This window comes from Chamaea fasciata, unplaced genomic scaffold, assembly GCF_029207755.1.
Source record: "Chamaea fasciata isolate MVZ Bird 193981 ecotype frontalis unplaced genomic scaffold, bChaFas1.0.hap1 SCAF_25, whole genome shotgun sequence".
In the NCBI taxonomy this organism is placed as follows: domain Eukaryota; kingdom Metazoa; phylum Chordata; class Aves; order Passeriformes; family Sylviidae; genus Chamaea; species Chamaea fasciata.
In genome coordinates, this window is record NW_027094110.1 from 1,681,814 (window position 1) to 1,701,584 (window position 19,771).

The window sequence follows — 19,771 nt, forward strand, 5'->3', positions numbered from 1 at the left end:
TCCCCGGATCCTCCTCCCGGGCCTCTCCCCCCCCGGGCCGGCTGCAGCGGAGCCCCGGCCGCCCGATGCCCCGGCAGGTGAGCGCTGCCCAGGTGAGTCCCCGGGGCCAACAGCGAAAGGGGAAAAAACCACCCATTTTGAGTTTAAAAACATCTGGCTTTCCCAAAAAAAAAAGCTGGAGGAAGGGCTGGGAGGTTTGTGTGCGCTGAGACACGCGGCTGTGCCCGTGCTGAGGATGCCGCCCGCGGCTGGGCACGGGGGGCACAGGGGGACGGGGGGGGCCGGACCCCGCGGCTCAGAGCTCCCCGCTGCTGTTCCAGGCGGGAATGGCGCAGGGCCGGCCAGCGCATCAGGGAAAAATGCGGGGATGAGGCGGCCAGTGTTTCCACCCGTGCCTTGGCCGGCGGGGCGGGACGCTGCCGCGGGGATGCCGGGGCTGCTGGACGATGCTGGTGCCACCCGGGGAAGGGGTTTCAGGGGTCCTGCCAGGCTCAGGGCATGTAGGGACATCATGGGGACACGTCCTGCGGGGAGATTTCGGGGTGCTCCTGAGCGGGGATGTTCGCTTGAGGCACCAAGGAATTCCACCCGACTGGGGTCTTCTTTAATAAATTTCATTTCCAGCGGGACCCCAGACGTGTGTGCCAGGCCTGGGGGGAGGGACTGCGCTGCAGAGGGAGGGGGAGAAGCAGGGAAGTGGCTTTGAATGGTGATGAACCGGCGAGTCCGGGCGTGCTGCGGCTCCTCGGGAGCCCGGCGCGGGCGGGGACGGGGCCGGGCTTGGCATGGGGCGGGCTTTGTGTCCCCACCACGGCGGGGACACGAGTGCTGGCACGGCACGGGCATGGTGAGGGCACAGCCACATCCCGGGGTGGCCGGGAGGGAGCAGGGACAGGACCCAGGGTGGCAGGAGGGAGTGGGGACAGGTCCCCAGGGTGGCAGGAGGGAGTGGGGACAGGTCCCAGGGTGGCAGGAGGGAGTGGGGACAGGACCCAGGGTGGCCGGGAGGGAGCGGGGACAGGACCCAGGGTGGCAGGAGGGAGCGGGGACAGGACCCAGGGTGGCAGGGACCCAGTGCCATCCCCTCTGGTCCCACAGGGCCCGTCCATGGACGCCAGCAAGAAGGTGGATCTGAAGATCATCATCATCGGAGCTCTGGGGTAAGGAGGGAAGCCCTCTGCGTGTGCTGGGTGTCCCCTGCCCCTGCCTGTGGGCCTGAGGGATTCTAGCCTGCTAGCAGCTGCTGATTTTTTGCCCAAGGAAAAATTTCTCAAGAAAGTTTTCTTTCTCAAAACAGTCTTAGCAAACAACTGTCCTTTCTCACAACAGCCTCTCCCTGGTGGTCTTGTAGTTAAGATTTGGCGCTCTGGGTTCGATTCCTGGACAGGAAACCAGCAAAACACCGCCTAGAAAAAGACTGTTTTGAGAAAGGAATAGTTGTTTGCCAAGACTGTTTTGAGAAGAAACTTTCTTGAGAAATTTTTCTGTAGCCCTGGTTCCGTGCCTGAGGTGTTTTGGTTTTCTGAAATTCTTTTCCCAGGGAATTTTCTGTAAAAGGGAGAAGTGTTTTTGTAACTGTACCTTTGTTATTCATTCCTTTTCCTAAGAGGGATTTCTCCTTGTTGTCCCTCTGGTCTGACCAATGTGAGTGAAGAGGTTTTGCTCTTGTTTCACCAATCAGATTGGTCTGTGTGAAATAGAATAAAAGGGAGACACATCCCAAAAACAGAGGAGTCATTTTCAGCCTGCTGAATCTCAGAGTCTGTGTCCTTGTGGTGTAAAACAGCGTCATTTTTCCTTGGGAGAAAAAGTTAGCAGCTGCTAGCAGGCTAAAAATCTCTCAGGCCCACACCTCACCCTCTTTCTTCGTCACCAGCGTGGGCAAGACCTCCCTGCTGCACCAGTACGTGCACAAGACCTTCTACGAGGATTACCGCACCACGCTGGGCGCCAGCATCCTCACCAAGGTGCTGGCCGTGGACAGCACCCCCCTGAAGCTGCAGGTGAGCGGGGCGGTCAGCTGGCACTGCCCGGGGTGCCCACCCCGACCCCAGGGACCTGGGTGACCCACCCTGTGTGACCAAGAGCCCGCCGGGGGCGTGAGGTGCAGGGCTGGGTGTGCACAGCCTGAGTTTCAGAGCTGAATTTCAGTGCTGATTTTCAGAGCCGGATTTTCAGAGCCGATTTTTAGAGGCAAATTTCAGAGCCTGATTTTCAGAGTCTGATTTTCAGTGCCCGATTTTCAGAGGCCGATTTTCAGAGTCTGATTTTCAGTGCCCGATTTTCAGAGGCCGATTTTCAGAGTCTGATTTTCAGAGCCTGGTTTTCACAGCTGATTTTCAGATCCTGATTTTCAGAGCTGAGTTTCAAAGCCTGATTTCTAGCACCTGATTTTAAGAGCCCTGTTTTCAGAGCTCGATTTTCAGAGCCTGATTTTCAGCATCCGTAAACCGCGCTGGAGTCCCACAGCAATTCTGGGGGCTCGGCACCCCCAGAAGCTGCTCCTCTGGGCTGCAGCCCCCACCCTGCTCGTGTCGTGTGTCCATCTGCGCCCTCCTCTGCCCTAGATCTGGGACACGGGGGGACAGGAGCGGTTCAGGTCCATGGTGTCCACCTTCTACAAAGGCTCAGATGGCTGCATGCTGGCCTTCGACGTGACAGACAGGGAGTCCTTCGAGGCCCTGGACAACTGGAGAGATGATTTCCTGGAGAAGGTCATTCCCAGGGAGCAGGATTTCCCCATGGTCGTGCTGGGGAACAAGATCGACCTCAGCGACCGGCAGGTGAGGGAGGAGGAGGGAGAGAGGGACGAGCAGTGCTGGAGTCACCAGCCCTGGAGGGATTTAAAAGCTGTGGTTTAGATGTGGCACTCGGGGACGTGGTTTAGTGCTGGGTTAAAGGCTGGACTTGATGACCTCGAAGGTCTTTCCCAACTTAAACCGTCCCATGGTTGTATGACTGGGTTGCCGTGGGGTCCAAAGGGTTTTGAGGGCTGATCCTTCACCTCAGCACCAGCCTTTTCTCTACCCTCACATGAAAACCAGAGCTCCGGGCAAGGAGCTGCCACCTCCCCCAGGACTCTTGGAGGGGATAAACAACATCCTCCGGCTGCTCTTTGAGACTGTCCCCACCGGAGGCAGCAGGAGTGACAACCTCGGGCAGTGCCTGGATGGGTGGGGAGTCCCCTGTCCCACCCCTGAGCTGTGGCTCCATCCTCCCGCCCCCCAGGTGCCCAAGGAAACGGCCTCAGCCTGGTGCAAGGACAAGGACATCCCGTACTTCGAGGTCAGCGCCAAGAACAACATCAACGTGGCCGAGGCGTTCGAGACGCTGGCGAAGCAGGCGCTGAGCACGGTGAGCATCCTCCAGCCCCGGTGGTTCGGGAGGGAACCGGGCTGGGCCGGGGCTGCTCCGGCAGATCCTCCCGTGTGGAGCAGCTCCCGCTGCACCGGAGAGCTCCGGGAACGAGGAACGCAGCAGTGTTTGACCCTAAATTTAGTTTTGACCCAAATCAATAGGGGCGGGAATTGCTGTTTCCTTGTCCCGCGGGGATGGGGACGCGGCGTGTGGCACCCACAGCGCGCCAGCACTGTCCTCTAGCGGCCGTGCCACGGGGACAGCCGTGTCCCCGAGCCCTGCCAGGGCGGCTTTTCACCGGGTTTTTGCCTTTAACCTCAATCCGGGGCCGAATCCCAGCGCTCCCAGGCTGGCTCACTCATCCTTTACCTTCTCCTGTTTTGTTTTGTTTTGTTTTGTTTTGTTTTGTTTTGTTTTGTTTTGTTTTGTTTTGTTTTGTTTTGTTTTGTTTTGTTTTTTGTTTTGTTTTGTTTTGTTTTGTTTTGTTTTGTCTTGTCTTGTTTTGTTTTGTTTTCCAGTACAAAGGGATTTTTGAGAGTTATTTAACCGACTCCATCAAGCTCACTCCCAACGACAAGCCCAAGCAGAGCTGCTGCTGACCCCGGGGCTGCTGGAGCCCTGCCCGGGGGTCCCTGCCCGCTGCCCACCCCAGACTGCCCACAGGGACTGACCATGCCAGGACACTGCACGGCCACCGCTGCCCACAGGGACTGACCATACCAGGACACAGCACGGCCACCGCTGCCCACAGGGACTGACCATGCCAGGACACTGCACGGCCACCGCTGCCCACAGGGACTGACCATGCCAGGACACTGCACGGCCACCGCTGCCCACAGGGACTGACCATGCCAGGACACAGCACGGCCACCGCTGCCCACAGGGACTGACCATGCCAGGACACTGCACGGCCACCGCTGCCCACAGGGACTGACCATGCCAGGACACTGCACGGCCACCGCTGACCACAGGGACTGACCATGCCAGGACACTGCACGGCCACCGCTGCCCACAGGGACTGACCATGCCAGGACACTGCACGGCCACCGCTGCCCACAGGGACTGACCATGCCAGGACACAGCACGGCCACCGCTGCCCACAGGGACTGACCATGCCAGGACACTGCACGGCCACCCCAGACTGACCACAGGGACTGACCATGCCAGGACACTGCACGGCCACCGCTGCCCACAGGGACTGACCATACCAGGACACTGCACGGCCACCGCTGCCCACAGGGACTGACCATGCCAGGACACTGCATGGTCACTGCTGGCACATCCCAGGATTTGCTGCTTCCCACGGCTCTGGAGCTGCCCTCCTGAGCCTCCCCATCACCTCAGTGTCACCCTGTGGCCCTGTCCCCCCTGTGCCCGCTGCCGTGTGTCACCCTGGTGGGCCGTGTCCCTGCGGTGCCGGTGCCGGGGGTGCGGGCACTGCTCTGCAGAGATCACGACCTTTCACCACGGGTCACCCCTCCCGGCTCTCAGGGTGGGCACGGGCTGGCCTGAGGGGACAACTGGGGCTGGTGGCCCTCGCAGGGCCCTCCTGGCACCAGCCACCCCCGAGGGAACTATTCCGTGCCTCAGTTTCCCCTCTTCTCCTGCATATCCCCCATCAAACACCTTCCCCCTCCCGCCTCACTGGGGAGGATTCTCAAAAAAAGCACTTTGTCAGGGCTACTTTTTTTTTTTTAAAGGAATTAAATATTTCGTTTTTATTTATATTTCTGTGTTACTTAACACTCCCCGGGTCCCCATGGAGCAGGAAGGTGGGGTGGGGACTCCAGACTTTCCTGCCTGTGCCTGTTCATCTTCTCAGGGCTGGGGGATGCGTTTTGGGTCCGACTATTTTTTTATTATTATTATTAAATTTTTCCCCCCCCAGTGTAAATTTTGGGTCAGGGGACAGGGGAGGCGCGGAGCGGGTGTGCAGAGGCGGCCTGGCCGGGGCTCAGTCGGCAGAGGGAGCCCTCCGGGAGCAGAGCTCGGCTCCCGCCTCCCTTCCTGCATCCATCCCGCTCCTCTCCCGCTCCTCCCCGCAGCCGGGGCTGCCCGCGGCCGCCCCGCGCCTCCCGGGGCTGCGGCGTCCCCCTGCCCGGGCCGATGGACTCCGAGAGATTCCCGGAGAATTCACCAGGGACTTTCTGTCCTCCCTCATCCCCCTCCAGACCCCGCCAGTGACCCCAGGGCTGCCCGGAGTCACGGCCGCGCTCTGCCCACGGGGACAGCACCCAAGGGTGGCAGTGGCAGGGCAGGGGCTGGCAGGTGAGCTCGGGAAAGGTGAAGCCGGAGCCGGGGCTGGGCACGGGGGGCGTGGGGGCTGCGGAGCTGCAGCCGGACCGCCCGTCCCGAGAGGAACGGAGAGTTCCCAGCCCGCTCCTTACGCAACGCTCCGCCTGTTTATTTGGGCACCGGGCCGCGGAAAGGATTTGTCCCTTCCTATTGGGACGAGAGGGCCATTAACCATTTCCTCCCCACCTTCTGCACGCCCTTTTCCCCGCGCCGTGCCCGCCCGGAGTCCTCCCCCTCACTCGCAGCATCCCCCGGGCCCATCCTGCACCCTCCGGGGCTGCGGGCTCTGAGCTCTGTCCGTGCCAGCAGCGATGATGTTTCTCATCGCACCCTTCCCCCAGCAGCTCCCGGCGCTGGAAAAACAAAACCCTGATGTGCTTTAGCCCAGTTTGGACACCCGGGGGGCTGGGCAGGTCGCACAAACAAACAAAACCCTGATGTGTTTTAGCCCAGTTTGGACACCGGGGCTGGGCAGGTCGCACAAATGCTGTCGGTGGGGCGGGTGCTCCCTGAGCTGGGGCTGGGCGGCCTCGGGCACAAACCCCGGGCTGCTGAGGGTGCTGGAGCCCGTGAGTGGCCGGGTGGGAGCCGCAGGCTTGGCTCAGGGTCACCTGCAGCCCGGGATGCTCCGGGCAGGTGGGAGCTGCAGGCTTGGCTCAGGGTCACCTGCAGCCCGGGATGCCCTGGGCAGGTGGGAGCCGCAGGCTTGGCTCAGGGTCACCTGCAGCCCGGGATGCTCCGGGCAGGTGGGAGCCGCAGGCTTGGCTCAGGGTCACCTGCAGCTCGGGATGCCCTGGGCAGGTGGGAGCCGCAGGCTTGGCTCAGGGTCACCTGCAGCCCGGGATGCCCTGGGCAGGTGGGAGCCGCAGGCTTGGCTCAGGGTCACCTGCAGCTCGGGATGCTCCGGGCAGGGACAGGAGCACCCAGCGGGGCTGGGCTCAGACCGTGAGCTGCAGGCACAGCTCTGTGTCTCTCTCGGGCAGGCTCTGAGGGGCTGGGCTCAAACTGAGGCACCCCGTGCATCATTCCAGACACGGGAATTAAGACTCTGAAGGACGCTGCACCCTCAGAAGCCGGCAGTCCATCACCGCCCTGTAGGAATCCTGCCTGCCACACCTCACAGACGTGCAGCGCCGTGCGGGAACCGGCTACAACCTTCCAAATTTCCTTCTCCTTCCATCCCTGCCGGGTGTCCTGGTGGCCAGGCAGGCCTGGCACAGCCAGGGCGGGGTGGCACGGGGCCAGGCAGGATGCTGGCAGCAGCAGCAGCGGCAGCCAGAGGTGCTAAGCTGGTAACACTATCCCCGGGCCGAAACCCGATAAAGGGACAGGGGGAGGTTTGCCACACGTGGGATTAGCAAGGTCAGCTCGAGATTTTTCTCAGGGTGAAAATCAAAGGGGGGAAAAAAATATTTGCCTTTGTGTGACTCAGTGAGTTCCTGAGCAGCCACCTGAGCTCCTGGGCTGCCACCTGAGCTCCTGAGCTCAGCCCGGCCCGTGGCTGCTGCTGAGGAACCCAAGCTGAGCCCTCCTGCTCTCCTGCCCACAGTTTCATCACCAGACCCTTCCCAGCTCCTCTGCCGTCCCTACAGGTCTTCATTCACCAGCTGAAACGACAAAAAAAAAAAAAAAATCAGTCAAATCCCACCCTGATGCTGGTCACCAAACAGGGACCACCCCGTCCCTCTCTTGTGGAAGATCTGCCCTCAGTGTTTGAGGAATTAGCAGCCCACACTCACCCGGAATCCCCGACTCCCAGTTTGTTCTGAGGTTTAATTACCCCTGAGAGCTCTTCACCCTCACCCCGGGCGCTCTGGAAGCCCGGCGTGTGCGCTGTGTTACCTGCTGGAACCAGCCCTGGCTGGTTGCAGGGGTGCGGCCGGGCTGGAGAGGGGGGATTTGCATCACAAACCCCCCGATTTCCATCACAAACCCCCGATTTCCATCACAAACCCCCCGATTTCCATCACAAACCCCCCTCAGAGAGCGGCTTCTCCTCTGCTCCTTCCTGAGACACATCCCGGGCGCAGGTAGCGGTGCCCGAGAATCACAGAATCCATAATTTAGGGTGGAAAAGCCCTTCTGAGATCACCAAGCCCACCATGAAATCGTGTCCGTGAGCGCGCACCTACCCCAGCCTGTGGTACCTGAGTGGGATGAAATTATTTTATTGAACCGTGAGAATTTCAGTAAAGGCGCTGGAAAACTCCGTAAAAATCTGCGAAAGAGGACCAGAAACACCTCCAAGTTTTCCCGTTTGGAAGCAGCAGCCCCATTAACCCGGAGTTAACTGGGAGCAGGGCAGTGGCTTCAGCCACTTCAAAGCCGACCTGATAAACGCCAGAGGTTCAAAGTTCCAGGTGACCTTTCCAAGGCGTCAGACGCGAAAAACAAAGTCACGGCATCACGCAAAGCCTTATCTGTGCCCCGCGGTGCCGCCGGGGCCGCAGGGCAACGAACACCTCGGCAGGTGTCAGCCCCGGTGCCACCGCGGCCACTCCTGGTCCCTGTCACCCTGTCACAGCGGGCTCTGGGGACGTGGCAGGGCCGGGAGCCAGCACGTAGAGGGGATTAGGGGCTGTGGCCAGCCCGGCAGGCGGCTCTGGGACGTGCTGAGGTCAGCGGCCAGCCCCAACCTCCCCGCAGCTGGGGACAGCATTGGGATCATCCCCCTGGGATGTGGAGTGGGATCATCCCCCTGGGATGTGGGGTGGGATCACCCCGCTGGGATTGTGGGGTGGGATCACCCCGCTGGGATTGTGGGGTGGGATCACCCCGCTGGGATTGTGGGGTGGCCAAATGTCCCCAGCCACCCTGGCACGGGGCTGCCCCACTGTCCCACCCCTCAGCTCCGTCCTTTAGGTTTTGCAGAGCCCCCAGAGGTGCTGAGAGCCGTGGGGAGGATCCCACCGCGGGACAGAGCCCGCAGCAGGAAATCAGCGGCAAAAGCACCCGGAGAAAACAATGAAGGACTTTTTGGGGCTTTATGGGATGGTGCCTGTGCCAGGGGCCGGGGCTCACACGGGAGGGGTGCAGCCCCTGGCACAGGGATGGGCATCACCTTCCCCAGGGAATTCCAGCCTGGTTTGGACCTGGAGAGCAGCAGCAGCCTCAACGTCCTGCTGCTGGCGGGTCCCTGCTGCCCCGGGAGGAGCTCAAATATCCCAAATTCCCCAGATTCAGGTTTGAGACAGGCTGGACTCTGTCCTGGGGGAACGAGCAGCTCCTCGGAGTGTGGACAGACACAAACCGTGGTGATCTGCAGCTCCACTGGTGCTGAGCGAAGGGAAAATCTGGATTTTCCTCCTCTCACGGCCCTGCCTGAGCTCCCTCAGGCCTGCAGGAGGCCTTCAGTGATAAATTAACACACAGAATTGAAATCTTCAGCTTTTCTGAAGTTTAAATGGAGTTTAAAGATGAAATACTTCAAATTGCGTTAAAAATTTATTTCTAATTGTGTTAGAATTTGTTCCGGCCCGTTTTGGTGGCACCAGCATCCCTGGGGATGGGGCTGGAATGGACCAGAAGCACCAACAGAGCCTCCCTCAAGCCCTGGGGGAGGCTCAGGGCAGTGAATCCCTCTCCCAGCGGATCCCACCTGCATCCCTCTGGCTCCAAAAGCTTGACTTAATTTAATTTAATGCCCTTTAACCACCGACTCTGTCAGGGCATTTTTGAGCTGCCTCCTGGCCTGGTGCCACAGCTGCAGCACCAGCACTCCTAAAAACCCCTAAAAAAAGGCCAAATCAGCCATCGGCTCTGACATCAGGCATCGGAGTTTCACCCAAAAATCTGTCTGGTGACGTCTCTGACCGGGGGCGACAGGACCACCACCTCGTCCTCCTGCTCCTCCTCCTCCTGCTCCTCCAGGTCCTCACGTCCCACACCTGAGCTCCTGCGCAGGCATTGACCTCGGAGCCCCGACCAATGAGCGGGTTTATTTCAGGCTTTATCTCCCTCCCATCGCAGCGTTTGGGCCCTTAATGAGTCGCCCAAGGCCACAGAGCAGCGGCAGCAGCGATGGGACCGCGCTCCCTTTCCTGCCCTCGCTCCTGGGGGAAGAGGAGAAGCCCCACGTTCTCCTCCACCAACCTTCCCACTTTTTTTTTTTGAGGGAAAATTCCTGGTAGTTTTTGTGTTTGGTCTTTTTTTGGTTTGGGGGGGTTTTTTTGGTGGTTTTTTGTTGTTTTTCTGTTTTGATTTTTTAGTTTGTTTGTTTGTTTGTTTGTTTGGGGTTTTTTTGGTTTGGTATTTTTTGGGGGGGTTGGGTCTTGGTTTTTGTTTTTTCTTTTCAGGTTGGAAAACCTCCCTTCACAGGAATTCAATGGTTTAAGCAGAAAAAAAAAAAAAAAAAAAAAGCCTGGTTTGGGTTGACTCTGCTGGGTCAGAGTGGGCAGAAAGCCTCGAGGGCCGTGCCTGGAGCCAGAATTCCTGGAGAATTCCAGGAGAATGGGACGCTTCACGTCCATCCCTCAGCCTGGGGGACCCCCAAGGCTTCGGGGCTGCTCCAAGGGCAGGAATTTAGGAATTTTTGGATGCTGGGGCTGCTCCCAGCCGGCCCCGGGAGCTGCTGGTGTCCCCGGGCCTCGGGCAGACCTTGCTGAGCGCATTTGGAGTTTCCCCTGGAGAAGGTAGATATCTTACACCTATTTTACAAACAAGATAAGAGCCCTTGCTCAAGGTGACCTGAGGCTTGTCCAGAGAGCACGGGGCAGCCCCAGGTGAGGACACAGCCCGGGGCCAGGGGCTCTCTGGGGGTTCTCCGGCTCTTTTTGGGGGTGGCCATTCCTCTGGAGATCCTTGTGGTGCTCCAGGCTGAGATTTGGGTCGGTGGGCTCGGCTCTGACCACCAGAACGTGCTCTGCTCCCCAAGGGTGTCCCCCAGTTTGTGTCTCACCCCACAGATCCTTCAGCCTGGGGATGTGCCGGTGGCAGCCCTGCTGGAGGAGCAGAGGGGGTGAGGAAAAGGGGCTGTGACCCCACCGCCACACACACAGGTGACACGCTCTCAGCAGGAGGGTGGCCCTTCCCTCATCCAGCTTCCTCAGCAATTAAACAACACATCAGTATCTAAAAATCAGCCTCTAATCAACCCCTGCCCCTCCTATAAAAAATGAACGCGTCCTCACAAAATAATAAAAATATTTGTCCCTTTTAACTAAAACCAAAACTCCATTAACCCACAAGGCCCCGAGCAGCCGCGAGCCGACAATTCCCTCGGCAGACAAACCCCAAAGCCTCTCCCCAGCCCCGAGAGAGAAAGAACCCAACGGCCCCAAACGCCCACGGGGGCAGCTCTGAACCTCCCCGAGCCTTCCTGCATTCCAGCCTTGATTTTGGTGCCATAAATTCTCCTGCTGGGACGACGTGTTCCTCATTCCTGCCCGGATCAGGCCCCCCTGTGCCAGCAGGTGACACCGAGCGGGGGTGGCAGCGCCGGCGGGTCCCTTTCAGGTGGCAGCTGTGGCTCCAGCCCTGGCACCGCGGAGCCAACGGTCGTGTCACCTCTGCCAGCGGGATGGTGGCATCCAGCCCGGGCCCTGCATTCCTGGGAGAGCAGGAAATGGTGACAACCGGCCCTGGGAGTCTCAGAGCTCCAGCTGGGCTCTGTGCAATGACACCGTGGTGACACCGGCAATGCCACCCACTCCCTGCCCACCCTGCCGGGCTCTGTGTGGTGACACCGTGGTGACACCGGCAGTGGCACCCCCTGCCCGCCATCAGAGCATCCTGCAGCGCTGGGCACGGCCATCACCTGCTCCAGGAACAGCCGCCTGGTCCCTGGAGGAATTTGGCAGCCCAGATCTCTGTTTTCCCACCTGGCTGAGGGGTTTTAAACGCTCCTGGAGGGACAGACGGACAGACGGACAGGGGAGGAGGACACCCCACCTGGCTTCAGAGTCAGAATCACCAGGTGGGAAGAGACCTCCAGGATAATCGAGTCCAACCCAACCCCAACCTCAGCTAAACCCTGGCACCAGTGCCACATCCAGGCTCTCCTTAAACACACCCAGGGATGGTGACTGCAGCACCTCCCCGGGCAGATCATTCCAGCCCTTTATCACCTTTCTGTAAAAAGCTTTTCCCTGACATCCAGCCCGTGTTTCCCTTGGTGCAGCTGTCCCCTGTGCAGGTGTCAGAGCCTGAGCAGCACGTCAGCCGTGGGGAACAACCTCCCAGCACCTCTCAGCCTGTTCAGCACCTCCCGGATCCTCGTGGGAGCCCCAGACTCCCTCCTCAGAGGCTGCCCCTGCTCCACCTGCAGCATCTCCATCCCAAACTGTCCCTCCTGCCCACACCTGAGCCTGCACAAGCCCTGTTTCCTCTGCAAAACCACCCAAAAGCGAGGAGCAGCTCTGGCTGCAGGCCTGGGTATGGGAGAGGGAGGGAAGGATGGAGGAAGGAAGGCTCCTGCAGGTGCCATCATCTCCCAGGAACCCCAGGAACCCTGCTGCCTCTGGCCTGGGGCTTCCACTGAATTATTACCACTGAGTTATTACCCCTGAACTATTGCCACTGAATTACTGACCCCGTTACGTGCAAAGTATCTGCTAAAATTAATCATCTGCAAACAAATCCGCACATTCCAGCCCCTGGAATGCTGCTATCTGCCCAGGAGATAACCAGCTCAGCTGCCTGTGCACCCCAGGCTGACCTGGGGAGTCCCTGGGGTGTCTCTCCATGTCCTGGTGCTCCCCGGCTTCCCGGTGCTTCCCAGACACTCATCCATGCCTTGCACACCACCCGGGATGCTCTGCTGGTGGCCACGTCCTCGGGACACACGGGGGGAGTTTGGCCAGAGCAGAAAGAGGCAGAATGAGCTTTATTTGCAATTACTGGAAATGGAATTTGGCCAGGACTGTGCCTCCCACGCCAGAAATGGCCCACGACCATCGGTGGCTGCACGGGGCTGGGTTCTCTGCAGGGCAAGACCTAGTTTTATCCTGATCACACCCAGCAGGACTTTGGAATAGCAGCTCCTGCCACAGGCAGCAGGAAACAAAAGGGAATCCGTCTGTGTGGGGCTGGGAAGGGACAGGGAGAGCCTGGAGGTCTCCCTCCGTAAGTTTGAGCCTGTGGAAAAATTACCTCGCCCCTGGTTTAGAGCTTCATTGGGTTTTGGCAGTGCTGGGGGGACAAAACTCCAGCCGGCTGGACTCCAGCCCTGCCAGCATCCCAGTGCCAGCCCCAGCAAGAGCAGCACTGGGTCACTTCGGGGTGGTTTGGTGTCCCCACTGCGCCCAGACCTCATTTCGGACCTGGAATTCCATGGATTCCACGGACCTGGAATCCTGCTGCTGATGGTGCTGGGCCCTCCGTGGGCCTGCCCAGGGCCTGAGGCACAGAGCAGGGCAGAGGACGAGCAGCACCAGCTGCTCCCTTTTCCCTCATGCCAGGAGCCAGCGTTGGAATTTTACCTTTCGTCTTTCTTCGGTGGAGCTTCGCACGGAGAAATGCCCTTTGCTGGTGGGTTTTGGCACGAACATTCCAGCTAATTAACCCTGGATGCTAATGAGCATCATCTGCGATGCTGTTCCCCCTCTTCCCCGTGGTGCTGTGGATGCTGGAGCTCCATGTTCCCGGGAGGTGTGACAGGAGCCTCTGGGAATACCCGTGGGCTGCTCCCGCTGCCGCGCCGCACGGAGCGTATCAGGCTGCCCTTTAAAAAACAACAAAAAGCCCCACTGGATATGAGTTATTAATGATATTTACGGGGTAACTGCTGGGCAATGATTACCTCTGTGGGTCAGACGGCGATGAATCAGCCCCTTCGCTCGGCACCCTCGCAGGGTGTTCCTCACTGCGGACACAATGATTGATTTCCAGACGATTGAGGTTTCTTGGCAGTAGCTGCTGATGCCTCGAGCGTGCACGAGCTACCAGGAATTTTTACTCTGGGAGCGAGCAAAGGCCACAGCGCTGCCTTCTCCCTTCTCCTCACCCCAGCCCTGCGTTCCCGGCCCTTCTCTCCCTCCCTCCCCGCTCCCTTTTCCCGGGGTTTTCCAGCGCTCGGAGGTGGCGGCACATCCCGGTGACACCCGGAGGAGGAAGGGCAGCACAGTCACCCCCGGGAACGTGCCAGGCTGCCCTTGGGGACGGCGGCGACACGAGAGATCAATTCCTCCACAGCAAATAACCCCCTGCAGCTTCTTCCTGGTGGCCGATTCCTTAGGGGACACGTCCCTGTCCCATTCCATGCTGGTGGCCCCTGTCCATCTCGTCACCTGCAGCATCCTGGCCTGTGCCTGGCTCCTGCACTCTCAAATCCCTCTGGGAGGAGAGGAGGGGAGTCCAGGAGCCTGGAGAAGAAAGAGAGGAGATCAGGAACTTGGAGAAGTGAGAAGATCAGGATCCTAGAGAAGAGAGAAGTCCAGGATGCTGGAGAGGAGAGAAATCCAGAAGCCTGGAGAAGAAAGAGAGGAGTCCAGAAGCCTGGAGAAGAAAGAGAGGAGATCAGGAGCCTGGAGAAGGAAGAGAGGAGATCAGGAGCCTGGAGAAAAGAGATCAGCGGCCAAGAGAAGAGAGATCAGGATCCTGGACACGAGAGATCAGGATCCTGGAGAAGAGAGATCAGGATCCCGGCCCCAGCTTGTCACAGCGGTGCTGCCATGGGTAGGACACGATGGCAGCACGGAACGAGCCCCGTCCCCTCCTCTGAGCTGGCTGCTCCCTGACCTGCCACAGGAGCTTTTCCAGCTCCAAACGCTGCCTGTCCCCAAACCCTGGCGGTGGCTCCCGGGCCAGCTCCCAGGCCGCAGCTCCGGGCCGGCCCCTCCCGGCCCCTCCCGGCTCATCGCTGTCCCCTGCCCAGGGGCGTCAGAAGAACCTGTCAAACCCTCGGCGGAGCAGCGCGTGGCCAGGTGTGGCTCCTGCCCGCCGGTCGTGCCTGCGAGGCTGATGACAGATAGCCCAGCCCGAGCCTCCCGCACATCCCCGCGCCGCCGAGCGCTCCCACCGCACCCCCCAGCCTCTCCGCCGGGCAGACAGCGGCTCTTCCCCTCTCCTCCGCACTCCTCTCCTCCCTTTGAAGCTGGAAATGAGAGACACTCCGCTTTCCGCCGCCCGTCCCTTCTCCCGGGCCGGCGCGGCGGCGTCGGGCGCTGGGCACAAAGCGCCCCATTGTCCATCCCGGGGGCGGAGGGGCGGCCGGAGCCCACGGGCCGGGCAGGCGCTGCCCACCGAGGCCAGCAACATCATCTTCATCTGCCCCCGGCCCGCGGCAGGGCAGGGAGGGGGCGGCGGTGGCGTGAATGTGGGGTATTGTCACCCGGAGCGTGGAGGGACCCGCACAGGGGATCAAACGGCCCAGGCCGGAGGGGGAAGGGGTGGGGTGAGCGGGGGACATCCAAAAAAACTCTTCTCCCTCTTCAGATCTCCCCTTATCTCCGCTGGCTATCTCCTGGGCTTAGCCCGGGTGTACCTGCTCGCAATTACCTCCCCAAGCCAATCAGGCGCCGAGCACAGCCCTCGGTCCCCTCGGCTGAGGTGATTTATAAATGACTCACGGGCGGGTCCGAGCGCAGAGCTCCGCGCGGCTCCCCGGCAGCCCCGCTCCTGCCACATCTGCCCCCCCGCACCGGCCACCGGCCGCCCTCCCGAGGCGCAGGTAACTCCAACAATCGGCCTCTTTGTCTGGGTGGGCGTGGGGGATTTACACTCCGCTTGCACAGCCACTGGGTGTGAGGCGCAGTGTTTGGAGAACTGGCACTTCTTTATTCTTTTTTTTATTATTATTTTATTATTTTTCTTCCTCCCCCCCCCCCCCTTTTCTCTTTTCCCTCCCTCCTCTCGCCGAGGGGATTTACGGCGGCAGATTTACTCAGGAATTAGCAACGCCAACGATCCAGCAGCTTGATTTATTACGAAGAGAGAGGCTGGAGGAGCCAAATATGTGAATTAATTATTGCTAGAATAAATCCTGCCACCTTACCCTGCCTGGTTCCTGCTGAGATGTGTGGAGCGATTTGCCTGATACAGGGCAGGCAAAACTGAGTAGTAGTTTTTCCAGAAAAAACTCATTTTCTGGAACCTTGTTACGACCAGAACTTTCTGAGCGTGGGGCTGTGGGAAGTGGTCCCTGCCCTGAGGATGGTGCAGCCCAAACTGGGTGTTGCACATCCCGGGGTGGAGGGAAGGGATGTGGAGCCCAGTGCCTGCAGGCAGAGCTCGGGAAGCTCTGGTTGTGCACGGGAATGCAGCCCAGGGAAGGGGATTTGGCTGGCCAGGGCATCCTGGTGCTCACAGTCAGGTTAGGAGGGAATTTTAAAGCTGGGAACGAGGAGTGCTCCCAGACTGAGACCTGTCACACCGGGTGCAGGGTCTCAAGCTCCTCCCAGCGCTGTTCCAAGGGATGTTTAGGTCCAGTTTGGGCAGGCTCCTTCAAGAGGAAATATCCCCTCAGCCTTGCTCCACGGTGGAAAACCGCAGTTCCCGCAGCTGGGATGCTTTCTGCTCTGCCCTGATAAAATTTGTCCACACCTTATTTGTAAGCAGGCTGAAACCTGGAGCTGGGGACCTGTCCTTCTTTCCCTCCAAGATAAGTCCCTGCAGTGACATTTGTCCTGGTCACGCAGCGTTTCTGCCCCGGGTCAGAGATTCCCGGGACAGAAATTCCACCCCATCCTCCACCTCCGGGGTGACCCCTGAGGTGTTTTTCCTTCTCCGAGAGCGGATCCAGAGGGGCGGGAGCGTGTGGAGGAGTGAGCTCTCACCAGGCATCCCCCATCAGTGCTGGCAGGCGCTGCAGGAACGCTGCAAACTTTTTAATTCCTTCAGATTCGCGTTGCCCACCTGCTCTTCAAAGGTCTGAGTCAGAAACATGCGGAGAGAAGAGAGAGGGACAGCAAAGTCTCACTTCTCCATCCTCTAAATGCCCTTTTGAGTTCACTCCTGCCCATCCCAGCTGCCTTTCCCACGGGAAGGGGATGGAGACAGCACTTCCATGGACTGGGCTGAGTCGCTGTTGTGTGCTCTGCCACCCTCAGCAAGGTGACGGCCCCGGGGGGACAGCAGGGCAGGGAAGCTTTGGGAAGGCCACCATGGGGTGTGTGTGTGGCCATCCCAAAGCCCAGCACCCCGGGCCATGTGCCCAGGGCCTCGCCCCAGCCCAGCCCTTCCCCGCAGAGCTGCGGCGCTGATGCGGCTCCCACAGCACCGGAGGGTTTGGGGTGGGGTTGGGAACGAGTGGGTAAATCAAACAAATCCCAGGGAAAAGTGGGTCCAGCCTGGGCTTTGCTGCCCCGGTGTCAGCGCAGGGCAGATCCGCCGTGCCCACAGCGTTTTCTCTCCTCACGGCAAAGCGCAGGAGCCCAGCTGCTCCTATAAACAAAAACATTTCACTTAATAAACAACCCTGCGAGCCAAACACTTTGGCTTCACCCTCAGTAGCTGGCAGATGCCTGCGGATTTTATTATTCTGGTTACCAGGCATGGAGCTAGTTTGGTTAGAAACTCGTGTGAAGTGGTACATCAAACATTGGCAGCGGCCCAGCGGCGGCAGCACGAGAGCTCTGCCCGCTGCCTGCGCTGGCCTGGGTCACTCAACACCAGGAAAGAGCCATCTGCCTGATGGAAATCAGCCCCTCAACACTCCAAATGTGGGGCCTGGACAGAGAGGAAACGTTGATTTAACGCCTGGTGGAGGTGCGGGGCGGGGGAATGGGAGGGCAGGTCCTGGGGGACTCGGGGCAGCTCGGGGCAGTGGGGTGGGAGCTGGAGGGAAGCAGGGATGTCTCCTCCCAGCCCTGCGCTGTGGCACGGGACCCATCCCATGCCTGCCCAAGATCCATCACCTCCTCTCACCCCCTTCTCCCTCTGGCTTTTATTCCACCAGCCATCACTGTGGTTCCTCGTGGGAAACAGGGCTGGAGCAGCAAAGTTTTGACTGAGCTTTATGGATTCTGGCGTTTTGCCTTTTCTGAGGCAAGGGTATTTTTCGTAGCTGATTTATATTATCTCCTGGTGTCTTCCTCCTCTGTTTCTAGTGGGTAAAGGTTAGGAAAAGGTTAAAGCCCAGGGATAGATGTGTGTGCCCAGTGCATGGCCTCAGCCCCCTGAATACAACCCCTGCTTCTTCGCCCTCCCCAGATTACTGGGAATATTTTTTTTTCCCCAAACTACTCATGCCAGGAATGTGGGACTGTAGATGTGTCTTTATCACCGCCAGCTTTTCTTCCTGAATCAGTTCATTTGCAGGTGAAGCCTGTGGCCATCCAGAGCCAAAGGTTAAAAAAAAAAAAAAAAAAAAAAAAAAAAGCCCAAATTTTTGTGTAAAATCAACCAAATCTTAAGTGTGAAAACGAATTTGTGCCCAAATTGCCCAGCTGGAGACTCTGGGGTCCCTCGGTGGTGAGTTCCTGGTGTGCTCCATCAGCTGGACTCGGTCCTGGAATGTTCCCAGTGCCAGGAGGCTGCAGGGAGTGACCGGGGAGTGCAGGGGTGGATCCAGTGCCCGCTGGCAGAGGTGAATTATACAACACCTTCTGAAACACCTGAGCCCAGTGAGTGACAGCAGGAACCTCCTTCTCCTCCTCCTCCTGCCTGGGCACCCGGAGGGGCAGAGCGGAGCGGGTGTGCGGCAGGAGGCTGAGGGACAGTTCAGTCCGAGCCCGGAGCTGCCACATCTGTCCCCAGGGGCGAGTCACCTGTGCCAGGCAGCTCTCAGGGAAGACCTGGTGGCTTCCCCTGGTGACCTTGCAGGACCTGGGCCCTTTCACCGTGTTGCCCCAGGGCTCCTGTGGCACCTGCAGCCCCAGCCGGGCGCTGAAGGCGCCGGTCTGGGAGCACGGGAGTCAAGACCTTGTGCTGGTGTTGCAACCAAACCCTTGCACCTGTGCCTGTGTCCCTGTGTCCTCCCTGCAGACCTGATCTGGGGGACAGGGGGGAGCTGCTTTTATGGCCCTTTCTTGGGCAATGGGGCCGGGAGGGGGGGTTTGGATGGGAGATTCACACGGGATTGGGAAGAGGTTGGACCTCTGAACCCAATCCCGCAGCAAACAGCGCGGAGGGCTGGGTGTGCCTTGTGCAAGGGGAAGGGGGACAGAGAGGGGGCAGGCAAAGGAGGAAGGGTTATTTCAAGAGCACTGATTCTTAATCCCTAAAATTAAGAGGCAGCCTGTTGAACGGGACACTCCTTCCTTGAATGTCCGTCTCCAGCACTGGGATCAGTTTGGGCCCTTGTATCACACCTAAGGCAGGGATCAGGCGGCTCTCCCACCAAATTTTGACTCATTCCTTGGACTGGAGCTCCTGGCCTGTGCCTGCGTCAGCTCAGGAAAGTGGCCTCGTGCCAATGGCTCCTATCAACAGCAGCCAGGAACCTCAATGTGACTTTCCTCTTCCCAAGTACTGCTATCACCAGCACGGGGACAGCAGATAAGAGCTCCCTGAGCGTGTTTGCAGGACGAACTCGGGGAGAAAAGGTCCGTGCTTGGCATACTCAGCCTGGCTTGGGACTGGCAGGGCTGGGATCAGCCAGGTCTGGGCCAAGGGGACACTCCTGACCTGCTGGGACAGTGTTGGTCACCCACATCACGCTGCCGGAGCAGTGCTGCTCTCATGTTGTTTGCTCCGAGTATCACATCCCATTTGTGTACTCAGCGAGGTCAAACTTTACATTTCTGAGCATCACCCACTGCAGGGACGGGCTGCCTGAAAACCTGTGAGCGCTTGGAGCTCTTCTCCCAGACTTTGTCCTTTATTTCCCTGCTCCCACTGGATGAAGGATCTTGAAAAACCTGGTCCCTGCAATGCAGCAGCTGGCTGGCACCCCTGCTCTCCCCTCCACGCTCCTGGAATTGCTCCGGGCTCCTGCCCCAGCTGCAGGGTTGAAACCAGCCCTGCAGCTTGCCGTGGGCTCATCCCACCAGCCGCAGGCCAGCTGGCTTTGCCTTTTGTCCAAGGAGCAGCCACGCAGCTCCTCGTGCTCTTTAATGCCCAAATCTCCGAGGTTTGAGCTGCTGTTTGATCTAGGGCAAGGCCGTGATAAGCCAAGCCGAGAACTTGACTCTGTCTGTGACTCTGACATCACGAGCCTGTTTGTTTAAGATGGAATTTAATCGTGGGGATATTTTGCCCTCTATACCTGCTCTGTTTATTATTTTTCCCCCTGACTGCCAGC

General features: G+C 59.2%; 1 protein-coding gene across 1 annotated transcript; it reads left to right on the forward strand.

Moving 5' to 3' along the window:
* RAB7B (RAB7B, member RAS oncogene family) lies at positions 1–5,193 on the forward strand. The gene is made up of 6 exons (XM_066203776.1): positions 1–77; positions 1,099–1,160; positions 1,877–2,003; positions 2,568–2,783; positions 3,229–3,354; positions 3,876–5,193. Exons 1-6 carry the CDS (start codon positions 66–68, stop codon positions 3,954–3,956), a joined length of 624 nt encoding a protein of 207 aa, XP_066059873.1. The 5' UTR covers positions 1–65; the 3' UTR covers positions 3,957–5,193.
* Positions 5,194–19,771: the final 14,578 nt, after the last annotated feature.

Bases quoted from the DNA above. Each gene is read 5' to 3' on its own strand.
- RAB7B (XM_066203776.1), top strand. The intron at 2,004-2,567 runs GTGAGCGGGGCG...CCTCTGCCCTAG, and splicing joins GCACCCCCCTGAAGCTGCAG to ATCTGGGACACGGGGGGACA. The intron at 2,784-3,228 runs GTGAGGGAGGAG...CCCGCCCCCCAG, and splicing joins TCGACCTCAGCGACCGGCAG to GTGCCCAAGGAAACGGCCTC.